The 23,491-nt window shown below is 33.0% G+C and overlaps 1 protein-coding gene across 1 annotated transcript in view; it reads left to right on the top strand.

Annotated features, from left to right (window-relative positions):
- Positions 1 to 23,491, top strand: part of LOC110116670 (ATP-dependent DNA helicase 2 subunit KU80) — a 64,931-nt gene that overhangs the window by 15,997 nt on the left and 25,443 nt on the right. The window contains exons 6-8 of the mRNA XM_020850346.2: positions 7,379 to 7,665; positions 7,853 to 8,048; positions 8,167 to 8,373. Coding sequence (XP_020706005.1) covers positions 7,379 to 7,665; positions 7,853 to 8,048; positions 8,167 to 8,373 — 690 coding nt within the window. The remainder of the gene's footprint in view (positions 1 to 7,378; positions 7,666 to 7,852; positions 8,049 to 8,166; positions 8,374 to 23,491) is intronic.

Consider the following 23,491-nt stretch of genomic DNA (forward strand, 5'->3'; position numbering starts at 1 on the left):
TCATTGAACTTCAGCTTTTTTATGATGAATGTAAACTATGCTGTTATATAAAAGGCAAATGAATTATTTGTTTCCTTACATGTTTTTAAATTCATCATATTTTTGAGATTTTAGTTGTTCGCTCATGAAAAAATGGTGCTATGGCATGAACCCTACTTCCCAGGCTTAAGGTTCCATTTTTCCCTAAGGTAGATTGAATTTTTAACTAACCAGATTTCCTCCGATAATTATATCTAGGTTTATTTAGTTCCAAGTTTCTATTTCCTATGAGCGCAAGCACTCATAGTTAATTACTATTCATTTCACGTAGAAGAGAACTCTCGATTAAAAATAAATTAACTTTTAGAAGTGTAAGTGTTTTAACCTTGGTTGTGGGGGATGGAGGTAGACCCGATCATGATCACATGGTTCCGTCATCCCGGGAATACCGTAGGTTTCAATTTATCAACACTAACAATTATTGGTTGTAGCGTCTAAGGAATTTGATTAGCAGCCATGGGTTGCCTCCTCTCTGGGATCCCGAGTAAACTGAAGTGGGTAAATGTGAATTTTAGTGATATGGTGGTTTAGTTTGGATTGGGGCTTATGGCTCTGCTTCCCGTAATTCAGGTTTGGATCGGGGCTTACGACTCCATTTAGGAGTTGCCCATAGGTTTAAGTTTAGGTTGGGGCTTATGGCTCCCGTTAGGAGTTGACCATAAGTTTAGGTTTATGTTGGGGCTTACGACTTCGTTTAGGAGTTGCTCGTACTGCAAATTTTACTGATTCCCTTGGAAATAACCTGTATGTTTGGGTAGGTCTTACGGCTTCTACATTTAGAAGTAGCCTATATGTTTGGGTAGGTCTTACAGCTTCTACATTTAGAAGCAGCAATTTTCTTAGTTTGCACCTCCTACTACCTCGATGCTTGTGCTTTTGTTTCAATACCCATGTTTTAGTTTCAGTACTAGTTTTTGACTCTTGCCCACTTATTTGTAGGCATTTGGAGCTAGCATTATAGGAGCCTGCTTGGAGCTGAGTTTGGAGAGTTGGGTTGTTTGAGAGCTTTGTTCAAGGTTGTAGTTTGTTTGTTTAGAGTTTTTGTGTTTTAATTTTAGGAGTTTGGGATTTAGTTGGTGTGAGTTGTACTTAGGTTTGTTTAGTGCAAACGTTCATTTACATTTTCTCTTTTAAATTAATTGCATGAATTAATTTTAATTAAGTTCTAAATTTAGCTAATTAATTAACTTATGGATTAAATGAAATTTTAAATTTTAAATTTCTGAATCAATTGAAGTTTTTAATTTCATTTTTTTAATTAACTAATTTTAAATTAATCGATTAGTTAGTTAATTAATTTTTTAATTGATTAATTAATTAAAAGTTCTCTTATTCAATCTCAGTGATTAATTAACTTATATATATATAAGTTAATTAAATTGATCAATTTTATATTGGTTATTTTAATTATTTATTCAATTTAATTGAAAATTTAAATTTATTTTTTGAATTGATTAATTAATTATTTATTAATTAAAATGTTAAATTTTAAATAATTAATTATTAAGCTCATTAAGAGTATTGTAATTCAAAATTTTAGGAAAAATTTAGCAAGCTTCATAGCATAGCCCTTTCCCTTGAGGGCGTAGTTGTGTGGAAAGGACAAACCCAACTTACCCCTTTCGAACCTCAGCCTAATTAGATAAGATTGACTGTCGAGGGCTTTGGGACGACCAAGTCCCTGAATCGGTCTTTGAAGTCTTTCCAAGTAGTTGTTTACATTTATTTTTTGGAAATGTTGGTCGCCTCTCGATGGCAGCCTTCTCCCCATGAGGGACTCGGAGAGGCACTTGCCCTTTCAAACCCTTCCAGCTCGGATAAGAATTCAACTACCGAGGGCTTTGGGACGTTGTTTGGTCCAGTAATCATTCTTCAATTCCTCTAATTAAGTGATTGCAAATACTTTCTCTTTATTATTATTATTATTATTATTATTAATTATTATTAATCCCCTCTTAACCGATCTTCCTTCATTTACTGTTTCAAACAAGAAGCAAGATTTGGTGTGAGAGTAGGCTGATCCATGTGTAGATGAGAGAACCTGGAAGTGCCAGGCAGGCCTGGAAGGAGGGATATCTTGTTTGTAGTAGAGGTAAGACGGATACGTCGGTACAGCATGGGCCGATTGCCGCCTTGCAGGATTGAATTAGCTGTGTGAAGTGCTTGTTCTACGTATGTGGGAGATCGAGATGACAGATCTTAGATTCGCTCTTGGCTAGGTGGAGTGGTTTGCGAATGCTGACCCAGTGGTATGCTGCTCAAATTGAACGTAGGCTGGAGTTGAAGTGTGCCTGGTAAGGTGGCCCAGCAATAAGATGATGATTGGATTAGTGCATTTGAGCCTCTGAGTGCAAATAACAGGAGTATGTGAATCGAGCGATAGAAGAGCCAGACCAGGCTAGAGGCTCGAGCCCTACGTGGAAGCAAAACGAGATCAGATATGAATAGGGCTCGAAGAGGCCTATGAGAGGCCGGTCGTCCGAGAGTTGGAGCATGCGTCGTACATTGGAGGTCTGTGGCCTTGGGTTCGTTTCATATGCAGGATCAGAGATGGATTGGGAGCACACAAATGAGGAGGTTGGGCTTCCGATTGCTAATTCAGAGGTAAGTTTTTTTTGTTTCTCTTCTTATTACACGGACTAAGGCAACAATTGCTTCAACTACGTGGGGAAAACAACATGCGACTACCGTTTAGCTTTGCCAACATGGATCCTTTTTTTTTCATTTAAATTAATTTTTCAACATTAAGTCTTCATGGTTAGTAAAATCGAAGTTAGAGAGGCTTTAAAGAAAATGACATTTTTATCGGCGTATTAGTAAAATCGAAGTAGAGAGACTTTAAAGAAAATGAAGTGTGAAAAGCTGGTGGACCTGATGAATATTCCAATAGAGGTGTGGAAATGCTTAGGAGAGAAGGAATTCTTATTTACTAAACTTTTAATACTGTTTTTTTAAAAACTAAAAAAGTATGTCAGATGGTGGAGAATGAAGTTGTTAAATTCATATTTTTTAAAAATAAAGGTGAATGCACAAGATTATGCGAATATAAGAAATTAAGTTAATGCGTCATACTTAAAACTATGGGAGCGAGTTTATGAAACGTAGGTTGTGGCGTGATACTAATGTTTCTCAAAATCAATTTTGGATTCATGCCGAGTAGGTCTAACTATGAAAGCCATTACATTTATTGAGAGGTTTGAGAAGAAATATAGAGAGAATAAGGAAGATCTACATATGATATTTATTGATTTAGAGAATGCATATGATAAAGTTTCAAGAGATAGTGTTATGAAGAGATTCTTTGAAAAGAATGGAGTTAATAACGCTTATATTCAAATCATTTAAAGATATGCATGCAGGAGCCATTACTTGTGTTTAAACACAAGGTGGTTGACCAAGTATTTTCCTTTTCGGTGGATTACATCAAAGATTAGCCTTAAGCCCATATCTTTTTCTTTAGTCATGGATCTCACTAGACATTTGCAAGAGATGTACCTTGGTGTATGCTTTTTGCTAATTATATTCTTCTTGTTGATAAGACTGAGAGGGAGTTGAAATAAACTTGAATTATGGAGGCAACCTTAGAGTTCTAAGGTTTTCGCTTGAGTAGATCTAAATTGATTATATGAGTGTAATTTTAGAGTAGTAATAAACCTAGTGAGGGATGTGAATTTGGGCTATCAAGTCATTAATAAGAGTATACGTTTAGATATCTTGGATTTATTGTTTCAGAGTGATGGTGATATAGATGGGATATTATCATAGAATCCAAGTGGATGGTGAATGGAGGAATGCATTGGGCTTGTGTGATAGAAAAGTCCCTCTCAAACTTAAGGGAAAATCTATAAGATGGTGGTGAGACCTGCAATGCTTTTTGGTGCCGAATGTGGCCATTAAAAGAGAAGCATAATACTAGTTAAAGTGTTGTAGATAGAGGATGCTTAGGTGGATGAGTGGCTTTCCCTTAGAAGTAGATATGAAATGAGCATAATATGTGAAAAGGTTGGAGAAGCTCAGTGGAAGATAAGATTAGAGAGAGTCGCCTTAGATGGTTTGGTTACGTAAACGGCGGCCTTCCAATGATCCGGTTAGGAAAGTTAGCATGGTAGATCTAAAAAGACTTGGTTAGAAAATATTAGAAATGATATTTCTTTATTAGATTTAAACGAGAATTTTACTTTTACCAGGACACAATGGAGAAAAAGGATTCATGTAGCTGACCCCCACATAGTCTACAAAGGCTTTGATGTTGTTGTTGTTGTATTAGTCTCATGGTTGCCTATTGTATTTCTAGAGAAGTTCAAAATAAGTCTCTAATATTTATACGTGTCCAGTTTAATCCCAGGATATTATATTTTCTCCAATTTAGTCACTGATCATGCAAAATTGATATTTGATCTCTTCATATAGAAATTGATGAAAATTGAGATATTAAATTGATTTCAATTTAGTGCCAGAGGGGCCATTTTGGTTCAATTTTTATAAACGAGGACTAAATGGAGAAGTGTGATACTCTCAGATTATTATTGACACATACGAATGTCAGGATATTATTTTGATCTTTTTCTTGTGTATTACATTTGAAAATTGTCAAATTGCTTTGAAAATATTATATACTCTCCTGAATTTTATTCTCATATGACTTTTTTAATGTAGAATTGCTATTCAGTTATTGGGATTTGCATTTGTGATTTAAATTGCTTTTATTGAGTATATGTATACTATGACATGTTTTAGTGAATGACAACCAAGTGGATATTTATAGTGCCAAATATATAATATAGTATTATATTAACTATATATATTATATATATATATATATATATATATATAATTTTCTACCTTAATATCATTTACATTTATAATGCTGCTCTAAATATGATTTTGGACTCTATTATTATTAATGCTAGTGACATGAATCATTCTTGATTTTTGTTGGAGATTTTAACTATGGCTTCGTTTGAGAAGGATTTTTTAATGCTTCTTAAAGCAATTTTTTAGTGCAAAAATTAATTTTTTTTTTGTATTAAAAAGCTGCTTCAAGAAGCGTAAGAAAGCCGTCCCAAACGAAGCCTATATTTGTGTCTTGAAGATAAAGAATGAGACTTTCATACACTTTAATCCATACTTAGTTATTTCAATATTACATGTTAATGTATACAAAAATAGATTATAAATATTTAATCCATGCTTTTGTCTTCCAAGGCTCCCTTTTTTCAACATTTATTATTAATGGTTGAACAATCAAATGGATCTTTTTGCATATTAAATTTAAAACTTCCGCTCTTGTTTTTTATTTTTAGTATCAGATTGTTTATCAATCTCATTTATTGGCCTACTTATTTCTTGAATTCTTCTTTTGGAATAGGCTTGTGTTTTATAGATTTATTTATGTGATTGTTTTCTTTCGAAGCCATTTCTTTTTAAACTATTACGATCCAATAATAATTGTTATAACTTGCATTATATATTACATATGGAGACAAAGATATGGAATGAGATTTTAGTTTAAATATGAATTTTATATGTGATGTATTAGATTATATATATATATATATAATTTCTCTATTTGCATTTTTATCTCTCCTACTCATATCAAATGCTTTGCAAATTTAGGGAGCTGGCATAATGGCTTTAGAAAACCTATTTTTCATAATTGGTTAATATAAAATGACAAATGACATTCAATAAACTCATTATGACTGTCAGCATGATGACATATTTAAGCAAAAATATTATCATGCATCTCTCTTTTCATTACTTCAGCTTCATGCAATCAAGTGTTTTTTTAATGCTTTTAGTCAAATTTAAAGAGATTTTGTGGCATTTTTGCAAGCTCCTCATTAAACTCTATGATTATTAATATCAGCATTAAGATCCATGTCCTTCATGTATAATAGAGAGAAAAATCTGATTTTTAGATTGTGCATTGTATCTTTTCATATGCAATCTCCATGCTTAAATAGCCATTTAAATTTCTATACATCAAATGAATACTTTGTACTCCCACAATGGAGTTCTACCTTGATTATTGTTTTTAAGAAATTAGCTTTCATTTGAGTTGCAAACTAATTTAGTAAAATAAAATTTGAAGCATAATGACTTGATAGACAGGTCTATCATCTCAACAAATGCTCCAAAATTATTTCTTAATTTGCATAGATTTAATAAATGAATATTCATATATTCATTTTTCTGTTACAAATCGACAATCATTACAACCCATAACACCATCATTCTCAAAGATGGAAGAATTTTGTTGTTTGTTTCAAAATTCAAAAGAAAATTGTGAATATATTAGGTGTACTATGACTTGATTAATTCTTAAATCATTATGTGATTATGAATTTATATAATTTAAAGGAGATTTTGTATATTTTATCACAATTATAGTCCTGCACAATCATATTTTTATTTATTTTTAAAATTCTAGCAACATGCACTATGTGTATGCGCATTTAAACGAGTGTGAAGAAAAAAGTCTTATGGCTTTGTTACCATCATAATAATTGGAGAAAATTGGTTGATTAGTTCATTTCTTCATTTTCTACTGAATTGAATGAAGTATCGAGAAACCTCTAGTAGGAAAAGTGCAACAATCAGGGAATCAAAAATAAATGTTGATTTAATTACAATTAGGACAATACTATTAACTTTTTAGGTGGAAATTATAATCCTATGGATCACTGTAAGCGGAGCAAGGAAGGTGGAGTATTGCTGAGCTTGATGGAACATTGATGAAAACAATGATAAAATTGATGGAGGTTGATTTTTTCATACTAATTAGTAGCCATTTTAGCAGCTTGTTAGTTAGTTTCATTACCAATTCCTTAGTGGATGGCAATTTATTAATATTTTGTTATTTCTTTTATATATAAACTTGAGAATTCTGAATCATATAACACTATTCACGGCGTTAATAAAACTCTTATTTGTTATGTGAACTCTATTCTTCTTCGTCCTCTCATTTGTGATTTGATCTTTGATGAGTTGTGAAACTTGAAACACTTTTAGGAGGCAATCTCCTGTTCAAGCATGCGGATTGCATTATATCTTTCTTATATTTTCCACGTCATGCTGCTTCAACATGGATCATGGGACCACAAGTACAATGGCATTTTACTTGATAAATTTCTGCTTTGGAATGGATTTTTATACCATTATTTATAGTGCAGATATTTTTAACTCTAAATTTATATTTTTTATCCATTAAATCTAACTTTGATGCACCATTGTCATGTATTCTTGTGCACTAGAATACGTTTAGTGACATGTCGGTGGAATCAGGTTTTCCTGATTATATTTTGATTAATAAGGCCTTTGAGTATTCCATTAATAGGTTTGGGTTTACAAGAAAACAGCTGAGGAGAAATTTCCTACATTGAAAAAATATTCTGACAAAGCACCACGAAATGATAAATTTGCCACTCATGAACTCAAAATTGATTATGAATACAAAAACACAGAAGATTTTGGTAAGGTTGTTCCGCCAGAGCAAAGAATAAAAGGCTATCGATATGGACCTCAAGTTGTTCCTATATCTTCGGCAGAATGGGAGGCAGTAAAGTTCAGACCTGAGAAAAGTGTGAAGCTTCTGGGATTTACTGATTCTTCTAACATAATGCGGTAAGATAAATGCTTTCTGATGTTAAGTGTGTAGAATGCTAAGAGATTAACTTGTCTCTATTACATCATAGCAAGGTCATTAATTCTTTTTTTTTTTTAAATTATATTGTAAACTGCTCTCCTAATAGTATTTTGTTTTACTTGCAATAAGGTTTGGTTATCGTTGTTCTCTTTTTGCTTGATGAAGGCACCATTACATGAAGGATGTATATGTATTTATTCCTGAGCCGGGTGATACAAAAGCAATCCTAGCAGTTTCTGCCCTGGTAAGAGCCATGAAGGAAATGAACAAAGCTGCAATTTTGCGATGTGTATGGAGACAGGGACAAGGGAATGTTATAATTGGAGTGTTGACACCTAATATCTCTTCTGCTGATAATATTGTGAGGTTTCACCCATTTTGTCCCACTATATTTTGGTTCCTTTTTCTCACGGTTTTGGTTATAGTTTCATCTACTTATGTCATGCATATTGAAGGACATAATTGCTTGTTTTTGGCAGCCAGATTCATTTTTCTTGAATGTACTTCCCTTTGCTGAGGACGTGAGAGAGTTCCAGTTTCCATCATTTAATAATCTACCTGCATCACGGCAGCCAAATGAACTACAGCAAGAAGCATCAGATAACCTGGTCAAAATGCTTGACCTTGCCCCAGGTGGCCAAGAGGAGTTGTTGAAACCTGAATTAACACCAAATCCTGTCCTACAGGTTTGGAATAGTTGTTCTTAGATTATCTCTCTTTCATTTATATTAACAAAGCCCGCCAATGATTCTCTGATTGCATGTCTCAAATTAATTGGAACATTTTGGCCTAGTTGTCATGGATATGATTCCTATAAATTCGCTATTCCAAGCTTTTATTAGAAAGCTTATGGGCTGACATAAGGAATTGTTTAAAACTATATGATGTGAAACGAAATCGGAATTGCATGGAGAAACAATAAGACAACTGAATAAGCAAGTCAATATAAAGATTAACGAGTCACAATTAATTATTTAATGAGATCTCAGTTGCAAAGTTGCTTAGGCAGTGTTACAAATTCGTTAGGAAAGACAATTTAAAATAACAACAAACATGCGAGTAATGACAAATGCACTTTAACAATAATCCGTGGGTTAATATTTAGAAAAGTCACCTTGAGTTTCCCTCACTAAAGCTCTCTTGCAGTTAACAGAAGAGAGATATTAGCAATAATGACGTGTTCACCATGAGGAAGAGGGAGCTTACAATACTGTTCACAGAAAAGCTAGTCGGAGTTGGAGGAGTCGGTGGAAAATGTAAGAGTTGCCACTCGGATGGAAGGTAGTATTTGTCGATGGCGGTTGATAGAGAAAATAGTATCTGATCCACATAATCTTCAACAGTGGCGTCGATCTCTACGTTGTCGTCACGGAAAGGCGATCTCAAAACGTCCGCACGTCCTTGGGAATCAAAGATGAATCTATGATCAATATCCGGATCGGCCATGCATAGTTGTCCAAGAGAAAATGTAGAGAGGGAGACGAGGGGTCGGCCAAGCTAAGGGGAGAAGGAGAAAATAAAATCTGAAATTAATTTCAGATTTAGTGAATAATTAGGGATTAATTTCCTTTGAAATTTGAATTTGAAATAAGCGGAGATTAAGAGGGAAAGTGGGGAGGAAATGAATTAATTAAATCCTTAATTTATGGGATCTAATTAATTAAAAGGGGGGGGGGGCTTGGTTGGCCGGCCAAGGAGAGAGGGAGAGAGAGGAGTTGGGTATTAATGAGGTGGGCCCAAGCAATTAGTGGCTTGACCTCTTAATATGAAATTAATTTTAGATTTGGAGGGTTAATTAAGGGGGTTTCTTAAGAGGGAATCACATTAATTGGATAGATTTAAAATTCAAAATAATTTGAATTTGAATCTAAATATTTTCCAAATTTCCAAATTAATATTAATCCCCAGAAGGCAAGTGATAATAGCTAATTGATGGGCTCAAGTGGAGCAGGTGAGACCGGCGGTTTGGGAAATCTGGAGGGGCAGTGGGTGCGGGAAAAAAACAGGTTTTCCGGCTGCTGGGGCTGGGATGTTCTGGTGGCCGGCGGGATATGGAGGAGGCCTGCTTGTAGGTGTTGGCCTCGTTTTTATCTTGATTTTTCCTCGAGCTTGTTCGATCAGGTTAGTTGAGTCTCGTCGAGTCTAATTTAATTCAGTTCGGCAACGATCTAGGTCTGATCGAGTTGCCTCAAATTCGATTCTTATAATCGATTTGATAAAAATTCAATCAAGCTTGAATCAACTCGAAATTGGGTGAAATTAGACCTGATCGCATTCGATTAATTAGATTTGTTCATTTTAGCCGTGTCGAGTTTGATTTGGTTCAAGTTGATGACTTATTCAAGTTTAATTTTGTTAATTTGATCAAGTTGGGTCGAATCTGAACTAACCCAAATTAAGCCAGATTGAACTCGAGGTAGATTTGATTTTCAGCCCAGTAGACCCATTTTTAATTCTAATTGAATCGTAATCAACTTTCTAATGCATTTGAGTTTCTTTCCAAATTAAGAAGTATGATCTATGACCCTGGTTTAATTGGAAATCTCAGTTTGCCGTTGTCAGTTAGCAGAGTCGCGTGATCCCCTAGTTTTAGAAGGAAGGCAGGCATTGATTAGCGGGAAGCAGCATGACAGAGCCTAATTCGATGTGTAGGGGTGAGATCGAGAAGGCGGAGCAGCGGTGTAATCTCCGATGCTTGCAACTCTTCCGGGCATGACTCCCTTCAGCATTTACATTCGAGGTATGGGGAAACTCTCAAGCTCTCTCCTAGATTCTCCCTATTCGCACAGCTCCATGAATCGAAACAACCGTCCCTCTCTCCCGTTCTCACTGCGTATTCACACAAACCAGAGAGCCGAAGCCCCTTCCTTCCTCCGTCTCTTTTAGTTTCTCGTCGGCGAAGCCCAGAAAAAGGCTGAAGCCTTCACCTCTCCTCCGCTTGGATCGATCTTGGAGGCCGAAGCTCCTATGCTCCCGTCTCTCCCTCAGTTTGTAGAAACAAGGGAAGCCAAGCCCTATCCACTCGATCGCTCTCTCTCTGTTTTCCTCTGAACACCAAAGGGTCAGAACTCTCTCTTACCCCTCTCGTTTTCTCCCTCTCGAACCGACGCCAGGAGATGGACAGACCGAAGCCCCCTCCCTTTTCTTTTGATTCACGAACTCTTGAAGAAGCCGAATCCCTCATCTTCCTCCCATTCTCTCATGGTCAGAGGACTCCAACCGATCTACTTCGGCCTTCGACGACCCGGATTCACCTCTAGCCGAGTTCAAACTCTTCTATCGCAAAAGTCGGCTGAAGCCTTCTACCTCCCATCTCCAGTTTGCCAATCCAGAAGGCCCACCGCATGTCCTGACTGCAACTTCGACAGACCCGACGCTTGCTCTAAGGTTGTTTCCTCTCTTCCTCCATGCTAGCTGATCACGTCTGCTTGATCTCCACTACAACGATCTCTCAAATACATGTATAGAGCTGAAGTTAATTGTTTGTATGACATTTTAATTGAATCCTGAATGGATTTCCTTACCTGAAATGTCCATTTAAAGTTATGCTAGTGCCTGCTATACATCAGGTTTATCACCACATAAAGAATTGTGCTCACACATTTCTTCACGTGCATTCGTGTTAGTTTTGCATGAGTAAAAAAAAGGTCTGATGTAAACCACTAATATGAGATGTAATATCATCTTCTAGATTATTTGGTTGTGACAGGATTTTGCATTATCTTGCATGGGGAATCGTATCTGTGTTAGATAGATTATTGCCAAGACTTAAGACCTTTAAACTCACATGTATTATATTTTCTTTTAATTTAGTCGCCACATGTATGCTGAAGTTAACATTGAATCGGGGTTTTATAAGGCATGGTTTGGGAGAGCTCTAATATATGAACATAAATTAATCAAAGCATTTATTTATTTTCTCTAAAAAAAATAAAAGAGGTCTCCATTTGATTTTCTTTCATATATATTTGAGGGTGATAATATCTTGCATTATTTCTTAAATCGAGCTGATTCAAAATTAGTTGCCATTATATCTGATTTTGTCATTGTTCTAATCCAATGTTTATTTTGTGGATTATTACCGAGATTACTTGAAAAATTCTCTTTCTTCTTTCTATCTCATTCATTCCTTATGGTATTGCATAATACCTACCTTATCTTTAATTAAGGAATTGCAGATGATTTGCATGATACTATAAATAAATTATTGATATTTGTTGCAATCAATTCATGCTAAAATATTATAGAGAGGCATGAAATCTCATGAGCCTTTCCTTCGCTCTACAAGGTGATTTATTTATAGTTGTTAGTTGAGTTCAAGATTTATAATTGTCAGTTGAGTTCAATACAAAGCATGTAATAAAATTTAAACTTCATCCTATAGATGTGCACTCATTTCTCTTGAAAATCAAATTTTATTTATATAAATTTCTTTATGGTGAATTGCCTTTTATGCCTCTTTTTGATGCATTATATATATATAGAGCCTATATAAAGAATTAAGGATGTTATGTTTCATTTGAGAGAAATTTGATTTAAAAAAAATTGCTTATGTCGTCATTTATTTATTTATTTTTATCGATGCATTATTGCTTCATGAGGAGTGGTTCTGAAGTATATTTGATATTATATGATGAGTGGGTTGGAGATCAATTTAACGTTATAAGATAACAGTTGGTGATGAGATGCTTATGTAAACTTTTGAATCTTAAAATTCTTTTACTCATTGAGGTTTTGTGTGGGAAAGTTTCATGAATTGCTTTACATGTGAGAAGTTTTATTTGAGAATCGAATTTGGTTTGATGTAAGCTTGCGTGCTTTATGTTAAAAGGTCTCTTAAACACTTTGAAAGATGATCAAATTGGCATTAAATTCTCGCTTATGATTGCATTTTTTAGTAGAAAGCATTGAGTTTAAATTTTGAAGGTGTTTCTTGTTGATTGTTCGTTATAAAGGTTATTCTAATTCTCATTCTCACATGTGTATGGTTTAGAAGATGTTATGTGTGTGATTTGAAGAAGTAAATTTGTGTATGTTGGAAATATACATGCATTTGTGAAAGGTGTTTGTGAAGCTTCATGTTGGACTTTTTTTTTTTAGTTGGAATGAGCTCTTATCAAAATGTCCCGTCTCCTACTCGCATTTAGCTTCCAAATTGGAATGAAAGCTCTATCGAAACATTTGACGATGCACAATATGGAGGTTGTTGGAGAGTTTATCATTTTTATGTTTCAAATATGAATTTTATTTTATAGAAATAGTTCAAGGATACATTGGGATTTTGAGTTATTCTCTTGAGCTTTGGTAAAATGTTTAGTCAGTTATATTGTTGTAGCATTTTATTGGAGGTCGGGAAGGTGAAATGTCGTCAAAACCATTCTCCTTTTAATTGCATTTGGCTCAAGTTGGATTGAAATAAAATGGTGGGATTTTCTTGTGCTCTCTTTTATATTTGATAGCATGCAACATAGAGAATAAGAATTTGTGAAGGCATCTTATGAATCGTTTTATGACTTAAAGACTTTTATGATTTTCTTATATAAGAAAATCTCTAGACTTGCATTGTGTTGAAGAGTCTCATGAGTTCCTATATGGTTGAAAGCTTTATGAAAAGTTTTGCAAGCCGTTTTGCGTTGAAAGCTTTTGTGAATTGTATTTATTGGAAAGACTTTGTGAACACTTTATGACGGTAAGCTTTACAAAACTTTATTGTTGGAGATTTCTATGTATGTATCCCACGCCAAATATAAGAGCACTCGATTGTTTTGTGTCGGAAAGAGTTTTGGTGGATTGTTTGTGTAGGTTTTTTATGTGTCGTTTTGATTTGGAAGTTTTTTTTTTTTTCATAAGTTATTTTGGGATCAAAAATTTTATAAATGGCTTTGTGTTGGAGAGTTCTTTATATCTTTTTGGAATGAAATGATATTTCGTATGTGAGTTATATTTCTTCTCTTTGTGTTTGCTTATATAGTTGAATTTAGATAAATATAGTGTTTGGAAAGATGAGCTTGTTTGGGTTTTAGTTTTGGGAGCTTGCTTCCCCTTCGCTAGTCTTGGGTTTTATGTGAGAAGTAATTTATGTAGTTGAGTCGGGTTTTCTCGAGTGCTTTGTTTGGAATGTGGGAACTGCGAAGGGCATCAAAAACTCCTTTTCTTCTATTCATATTATATTGAATTGGGGTGAAAGACATTTTAGAGGCATGCTTGACTTTAAAGGAGGTATACCCAATAATAAGATGCCTACATTTTTTTTTTTTTATGATTTTTGATTTTCATTCATCTCTTTTAACATTTTGTTGTCTTTCTCTTTGTCTCTCTCCCTTCTACTACATTTCTACTTATTGTATTATTTCATTTATAGATCTTTAAACATATTGATACATGTACGAATGTCTAAAAGGGTTAGAAGCATACTTCCTTTTATCCTCTATAATACTAGTGGCACCTAAGGACAAAAGTTAAGGACCAAGTCTTAGATAACATAGATTTATGATGCATGCTCCCTATAAGATAGAAACATCAAAACATAAACTTAGTGACACATTTTTCTAAGTTTAATGTTCCTTAACTCACTAATAATCAACCAATAAAATCATTTATAATTCAACTCTTAAAATGCATTAAAACACCTAATTTTAAATCAAACCATAATTAACTTGTTTAACCACTAAAGTATAAAACTTAAATCAATTTCAATAAAATCTATTAATCGATATCTAACCAACCAAAAACTTAAAAGATGTAGATTAAATTAGGAATGTAAATCTAAACTAAAATTCATTTGGAGAAAAGACTCCTAAGATTAATCAAACCTTAAATTAATATTTTAAAATCAATCAACAGATTTCTTTATTAATAAATAACATAATTAACATTTCTTTTTTATTTTATTTATAACCAATTAAATTAACTTAACAAAATTGGTTACCACTGGGTAATCCAAGCCTACGAGGCTATTAAGTTAGTCACAAGGAGGATGAAATAAACCTCACGACCTCAGTGAGAAACAAATGTGGTAATCAACTAAACACAAATGAATTCTTAAAATCAATTTTAAGACATTAATATTTATACTCATACTAAAATTTCTTTTTTGGCGTTTAATAAATCAAAATACAAGCAACCTTAATTAAATCATATTATATAGGACATACCCAAAATTACACAGCTTATTACACACACTGAGACTTGTTTGTTAGGACACGACTTCTAGTTCTAGGTTATGTTGATGTTTTGTTTGTTATTCAATGTCAATTACCCTTGTCAAATTAGAGAACTAACACATTTTTTTATATTCTATCAATAATATGCACATGTTTTATAAATGCTAATATTAAATTTCATGTTAGTGATATTTTTATTCACCTGCATTTCTTTTCTGAATGGCATCTATGCTCACATGTATATTTCTCTTTTATTTTATCTTGAGAGGTACATCGGGTCTTGCATGGTCGAGAATTAAATGAGATCATTTGCTTAGAAGCTTTTGAGTGGGCATGTCACGGTCAGGTATAATCTATGCAATTTGTAAATAAAACTCCTAATTATATATCGAAACTGCTACATATAACACACATCTTGTTAATATCTTTTAGTTTAATATATATATTCTAGCATGTCTAGTTAGCTGGCCATAAGTTAGTGCACTAACGAAGCTTTGGCCCTATAGGCCAAAGCTTGCCCTATTTCTGTGAGCCCTAGAGACCATTATAGTCACTTTATGCCTATAGTATAGACCCACCTACTTGTGCTATATGCATCACTATTTTTCCTATACAAAGTGGGCACTGCTAGGATGTTCTATTTTGTTTCAGTTTTGGGTATGATACCCCCACTTTCTGTGAGCCCTAGAGACCATTAGGGTCATTTTAGGCCTGTAGTACAGGCCACCTATTTGTGCCATGTGCATCGTTATTTTTCCACACGAAGTGGACACTGTTGGGATGATTTTCTGTTGTGGTGTGATGCAGGTACCTTACCTAGAGGGTATATTTGATGTGTTTATTTTTTTTCTGTACTCTGAATGTCATGCATGCATCTTTATATACTTTAGTTCATAATGCATCTTGTCTACATACATACATTACATCAGCATCTTTCAATTGACCTAAGGATATTTTTATTTATGTATTTGTCTCATGCACCATATACGGTATTAGATAGATTAATTTGTATATTACAGAGTCACTGATTTAAACCTCTGAACTATAAATCATTGATTCCTTAGGATAAAACATTCCTATCTTGCATACATGTTGGACGATTGATTGTGTTTAGGATGTTAGCTGACAGCTCACTCTAAGCAAGCATAAGCCCAGATTGTACACTCATTGTGTCTCTTTTCATCTTTGATAAATTTTGAGTCTGTCATTTCTCCTAGGATAATAATTTGATCTTTGATATTCTAAATTCAAAATCTTAATCACATCTTTATACATTTGAAAATGTTTAATCATTACTAAGGACAAAGAGAAGAGTTTTTCCTCTTTGGAATGGAACTTATGAACTTTATCTTTGCACTAAATTAAAAAAAGAAGAATGCATCGTCCTTAATCGAGAGTTTTCTTAAGTCAAGGCCTAAAATGTAATTAACTACGGGGGCTTGCACCCATGAGAGACCGATCTCCACATCAAATAAACCCAATTTGAGCTTATGTATCGAATGGGAAAAATCTTGTGATTTTTGTGTTATATATATCATTATCCATCGAGGTATGCAGGTGAAAGCCGCTATCCTCTATGGCTAATCGTATGTATGACTCCATCTGCTGTTCTATTGACTTACTTATGTTGAGTGTAAAGAAGACCTACGACCTTTTTGTCCTATGGGATAGTGCAATCGTGTTCTTTGCATTTTGTTTTATCGAGCAGGATCATTTCTGAGACCCACAGATTTCTGGCGGCCACGGTGTGATTCTTTTCTCTCAATTTTTGGATGTTGTATTATTCACTTCTGTAGGTATTCATAATTTGGTGTCTAGTTTTAGTTCTTCTTTTTTACTTTACTCTCTTCTCTTAATCCTTTATGAGAATTAGTCATTTTTAATGAATAAAGATTTAATTAAGATTTTGAGGTTATTAGATATTTGTCTAAAATTTTTAAATTCAAATTCAAATCAATCTATTTTGATTCTTTTGATTCAAATCAAAGTTTCAATGAATTCTTAGTTGAAATTCTTTTAAACTTAATATTGATTCATATCATTTCAAATGAAAATGTATATGCTATCTTTGATTACATGATTCATATACTTGCATAAACTCTAGTCTTTATCATTTCCGTTGATTGAGCTATTTTAGACTAGAGTTTGATTCATATCAGTCCAAATTAAAATCCAAACGTTATTTTCAAAAGAAAAGTTAATTTAAGAAAAATTTAAGAGTTTAAAATATAATACTAATTTTTGAGGGAATTTTTCTTAGAGAGTATACGAGTGACAAGTTATTGACTTTTCTCGCATACTCTTTAAGAAAAATTCCCTCAAAAGTTTGTATTATATTTTAAACTCTTAAATTTTTCTCAAGTTAATTTTTCTTTTGAAAAATTTGCATATGTCGATTTTATGGATCCTTATATTGAAAGTAATATTTGGATTTTGATTTGAAATAATATGAATCAATATCAAGTCTAAAAGAACTCAATCAAAGGAAATGATTGAGACTAGCGTTTATGCAAGTATATGAATCATTTAATCAAAGATAGCATGTAAATTTTCATTTGAAATGATATGAATCAAGATTAAGATTAAAAGAATTTCAACTAGGAATTCATTGAAATTTTGATTTGAATCAAAAGAATCAAAATAGATTGATTTGAATTTAAAAATTTTAGATAAAGATCTAATAATCTCAAAATCTTAATTAAATCTTTATTCATTAAAAATGTCTAATTCTCACAAACGATTAAGATAAGAGAGTGAAGTAGAAAAGAAGAACTAAAACTAGGTACCAAATTAGAAAAATCTATAGAAGTGAATAATATAGCATTCAAAGATGGATAGAGAAACGAATCCCACCGTGGTCGCTAGAAATCTGTGGGTCTCCGAAAGGATTCTGCTTGTAGGAATAAAATATAAATGATACGATCGCATTATCCCGTAGGACAAAACGGTGGTAGGCCTTTATACTCAACACAAGCAGACCTATGGAACAGCAGATGAAGTCATACATACAATTAGCCATGAAGGATAGTGACTTTCACCTACATACCTCGATGAATAATGAAATGTATAACCCAAAAATTATGAGATTTTTTCCATTCGATACATCAGCTCGAATAAGGTTTATTTGATGTGGGGATCGGTCTCCCATAGGCGTAAGCCCCCGTGGTTAATTACATCCTAGGCCTTGACCTAAGAAAACTCTCGATTAAGGACGATGCATTATTCTCTTCTTAATTTGGTGCACAGAGAAAATTCCTAAGTTATATTGCGAAGAGGATAAACTTTTCTCTTTATCTTTAGTGATGATTAAACATTTTCAAATGTATAAAGATATGATTAAGATTTTGAGTTTAGAAGATTATAACCAAATTACTATTATAGGAGAATTGACAGACTCAGAATTCATCAAAGATGAAAAAAGACACACTGAGGGATGTACAATCTGGGCTTTACTTGCATGGAGTAAGCTGCTAGCTAACATCCTAAACATAATCAATTGCCCTATATGTATGCAAGATAGGAAGGCTCTATCCTAAGAAATCAATGATTTGTAGTTTAGAGCTTTAAATCAGGGACTCTGTAATATGCAAATTAATCTATCTAACACCGTATATGATGCATGAGATAAATGCATAAATAAAAGTATCCTTAAGTCCACTGAAAGATGCTGATGTAATGTATGTATGTAGACAAGGTGTATTGTGAAGTAAAGTATATAAAGATGCATACATGACATCTAGAGTAGAAAAAAATAAATAAACACATTAAGGATACCCTTTAGGCAAGGTATCCACATCACACAACAACAGAAAATTATCATAACGGTGCCCACTTCGTGTGGGAAAACAACGATGTATGTAACACAAATAGGTGGCTTACACTATATGTCTAAAATAATCTTAATGATCTATAGGGCTCACAGAAGATAGGGGGTATCATACCCAAAACTGAAAGAAAATGGAACATCCTAGTTGTGCCCATTTCGTGTGGGAAAAACAGTGATGCATATATCACAAGTAGGTGGGCCTACACTACAGGCCTAAGGTAATCATAAGGGTCTCTAGGGCTCACAGAAGGGGGGCAAATTTTGGCATATAAGGCCAAAGTTTCGTTAGTGCACAAACCTATAGTCAGCTAACTAAACATGCTATAATATATATATATATATATAAATTAAAAGCTATTAACAAGATGTGTGTGATGTGTAGCAGTTTCGAATTTCGATAAAAAATTAAGAGTTTTTTTATAAGTTGCAGGGATTATACCTGACCGTGACATGCCCACTCAAAAGCTCCTAAGCAAATGGTTTCATTTGATTCTCAATCATACAAGACCCGATGTATCTCGCAATATAAGATAAAAAAGAAATATACAGATGAGCGTAGATGCCATTCAGAAAAGAAATGCAGGTGAATAAAAATATAACTAACAGGAAATTTAAGATTATCATTTATAAAACATGTGTATGTTATTGCTAGAATATAAAATAATGTACTAGTTCTCTAATTTCGCAAGGGTTATTGACATTGAATAACAAAACAAAACACCGGCATAATCTAGAATTAAAAGTTATGTCCTAACAAGCAAGTCTAAGTGTGTGTAATAGACTTTGTAGTTTTAGGTATGTCATATGTAGGATGATTTATTTAATATTGATTGTATTTTGATTTGTTAAAGACCAAAAGAGAAATTTTAGTTTGAGTTTAAATATTAATGTCTTAAGATTGATTTTAAGAATTCATTTTTGTGTTTAGTTGATTACCACCTTTGTTTCTCACTGAGGCCGTGAGATTTATTTCACCCTCCTTAGAGCTAATTTAATAGTCTCATAGGCCTAGGTTATCCAGTGATAATCAATTTTGTTAAGTAATTTAATTAGTTATAAATAAAAAAAGAAAGGTAAATTAGGTGTTTATTAATAAAGAGATCTGTTGATTGATTTTAAAAGATTAGTTTAAGATTTGATTAATCTTAGGAGTCTTTTATCCAAATGAATTTTAGTTTAGGTTTGCCTTCCTAATTTAGTTTATATCTTTTAAGTTTTGTGTTGGTTAGAGATCGATTAATAGATTTGTTAAACTTGATTTAAGTTTTGTACTTTAGTGCTTATATATGTTAATTATGGTTTGATTTAAAATTAGGTGTTTTAATACGTTTTAAGAGTTGAATTATGAATGATTTTATTGGTTGATTATTAGTGAGTTAAGGAACATTAAACCTAGGAAAACATGTCATTAAGTTTATATTTTTATGTCTCTATCTTATAGGGAGCATACATCCTAAATCTATGTTATCTAAGATTCGATCCTTAATTTTTGTCCTTAGGTATCACTAGTGTTATAGGGGACAAAAGGAAGTGTGTTTCTAACCATTTTAGACATTCGTACATGTATCAATAGGTTTAGGAATTTATAAATGCAATAAGACAATAACTAGAAAATTAGCAACAGGGAGAGAGGCAAAGAGAAAGACGACAAAGTGCTAAAAAAGAGGAATGAAAAATAAAAATAATAAAAGGAATTTAGTCATCTTATTATTAGGTATACCTCCTTGAAGTCAAGCATGCCTCTAAAACGTCTTTCACCCCAATTCAATATAATATGAATAGGAGAAAATGAATTTTTGATGTCCTTCGCTGTTCCCACGTTCCAAACAAAGCACTTGAGAAAACCTGACTAAACTACATATATTATTTCCTACATAAAACCCAAGACTAACGAAGGGGAAGCAAGCTCCCAAAACTAAAACCCAAACAAGCTCATCTTTCCAAACGCCACATTTATCTAAACTCAACTATAGAAGCAAACACATAGAGAAGAAATATAACTCACATATGAAATATCATTTAGTTCCAAAAAGATATAAAGAATTCTCTAACACAAAGTCATTTATAAAATTTCGATCCCAAAATAACTTATGAAAAAAAACTTACAAATCAAACGACACATAAAATCCCTACACAAACAATCCACCAAAACTCTTTTCGACACAAAACAATCGAGTGCTCTTATATTTGGCGTGAGATAAATACATAAAAATCTTCAACAAGAAAGTTTTGTAAATCTTCCCGTCGTAAAGTGTTCACAAAGCATTTCCAATAAATATAACTCATAAAAGCTTTCTCCCATCATAATATTTCATAAAACTTCTCAACGCAAAATGACTTGCAAAACTTTTCGTAAAGCTTTCAACCATATAAGAACTCATGAGACTCTTCAACCCAATGCAAGTATAGAGATTTTCTGATATAAGATAAATCATAAAAGCCTTTAAGTCTTAAAACGATTCACAAGATGCCTTAACAAATTCTTATTCTCTATGTTCTATGCCACCAAATATACAAGAGAGCACAAGGAAATCTCACCATTTCATTTCAATCCAACTTGAGCCAAATGCAAATAAAAGGAGAATGGTTTTGAAGACATTTTAACTTCCCGACCTCCAATAAAATGCTACAACAATATAACTGACTAAACATTTTGCCAAAGCTCAAGAGAATAACCCAAAACCCCAATGTATCATTGAACTATTTCTAAAAAATAAAATTCATATTTAAAACATAAAAATGATAAACTCTCCAACAACCTCGATATTGTGCATCGTCAAATGTTTCAAGAGAGCTTTCATTCCAATTTGGAAGCTAAATGCGAGTAGGACGGGATATTTTGATAAGAGCTTATTCCAACTAAAAAAAAAGCCCAATATGAAGCTTCACAAACATCTTTCACACACAAATTTACTTCTTCCAATCACATACATAACATCTTTTAAACCATATATATGTGAGAATGAGAATTAGAATAACCTTTATAACGAACAATCAACAAGAAACAACTTCAAAGTTTAAACTCAATGATTTATACTAAAGATGCAATCATAAGCGATAATTTAATGCCAATTTGATTCTCTTCCAAAGTGTTTAAGAGACCTTTTAACATAAAGCACGCAAGTCTTACATCAAACCAAATTCGATTCTCAAATAAAACTTCTCACATGTAAAGCAATTCATGAAACTTTCCCACACAAAACCTCAATGAGTAAAAGAATTTTAAGATTCAAAAGTTTACATAAGCATCCCATCACCAACTATAATCTTATAATGTTAAATTGATCTCCAACCCACTCATCATATGATATCAAATATTCTTCTGAACCACTCCTCATGAAGCAATAATGTAACGATAAAAATAAATAAATAAATAAATATCAGCAGAAGCAAATTTTTTTAATCAAATTTCTCTCAAATGAAACATCATATACTTAATTCTTTCTTTAGGCTCAATTTATATATATATATATATCAAAAAGAGGCATAAAAGGCAATTCACCATAGAAAAATTTATATAAATAAAAATTGATTTTCAAAATAGAAAAATTTATATAAATAAAAATTGATTTTCAAAAGAAATGAGTGTGGATCTGTAGGATGAAGTTTATTTTTTATTGCATACTTTGTATTGAACTCAATTAGCAATTATAAATCTTGAACTCAATTAGCAACTATAAATCATCACCTTATGGAGTGAAGGAAAGAGTCATGAGATTTCATGCCTCTCTATAATATTTTAACATGAATTGATTGCAACAAGTATCACTAATTTATTTGTAGTTTCATGCAAATTATCCGCAATTCCTTCATTAAAACTAAGGTATGCATTATCCAATACCACAAGGAATGAATGAGACAGAAAGAAGAAGGAGAATTTTCCAAGTAATCTCGATAATAATCCACAAAAGAAACATTGGATTAGAACAACTACAAAATCAGATTTTATAACCTCATTCCAGTCATCTTGAGAACTATAATTGATTCATTAATCTTGAGAAAGAAGAAGAATAATGACAACTAATTTTGAATAAGCTCGATTTAAGAAATAATGCAAGATATTATCACCCTCAAATATATATGACAGAAAATCAAATGGAGACATCTTTTATTTTTTTTTAGAGAATAAATAAATGCTTTGATTAATTTTTATTTATATATTAGAGCTCTCCTAAACCACGCCTTATAAAACCTCGATTTAATGTTAACTTCAGCATACAGGTGGCGACTAATTTAAAAGAAAATATAATACATGTGAGTTTAAAGGTCATGAGTCTTGGCAATAATCTATCTAACACATGATTTCCCATTCAAAATAATGCAAAATCCTGACACAACCAAATAATCTAGCATAAGATATTACATCTCATATTTAGTGGTTTACATCAGACCTTTTTTTTTTACTCATGCAAAACTACAATGAATGCATGTGAAGAAATGTGTGAGCACAGTTCTTTATGTGGTGATAAACCCGATGTATAGCAGGCACTAGTATAACTTTAAATAGACATTTCGGGTAAGGAAATCCAATCAGGATTCAATTAAAATGTCATACAAAGAATTAACTTCAGCTCTATACCTGTATTTGAGAGATTGTTGTAGTGGAGATCAAGCAGACGTGATCAGCTAGCATGGAGGAAGAGAGGAAACGGCCTTAGAGCAAGCGTCGGGTCTGTCGAAGTTGCAGTCAGGACAGACGATGGGCCTTCTGGATCGGCAAACTGGAGATGGGAGGTAGAACGCTTCAATCGACTTTTGCGATAGAAGAGTTTGAGCTCGGCTAGAGGAGGTAAATCCGGGTCGTCGAAGGCCGGA

The sequence above is a fragment of the Dendrobium catenatum genome, unplaced genomic scaffold (genome assembly GCF_001605985.2).
Source record: "Dendrobium catenatum unplaced genomic scaffold, ASM160598v2 fragScaff_scaffold_793, whole genome shotgun sequence".
NCBI lineage: Eukaryota > Viridiplantae > Streptophyta > Magnoliopsida > Asparagales > Orchidaceae > Dendrobium > Dendrobium catenatum.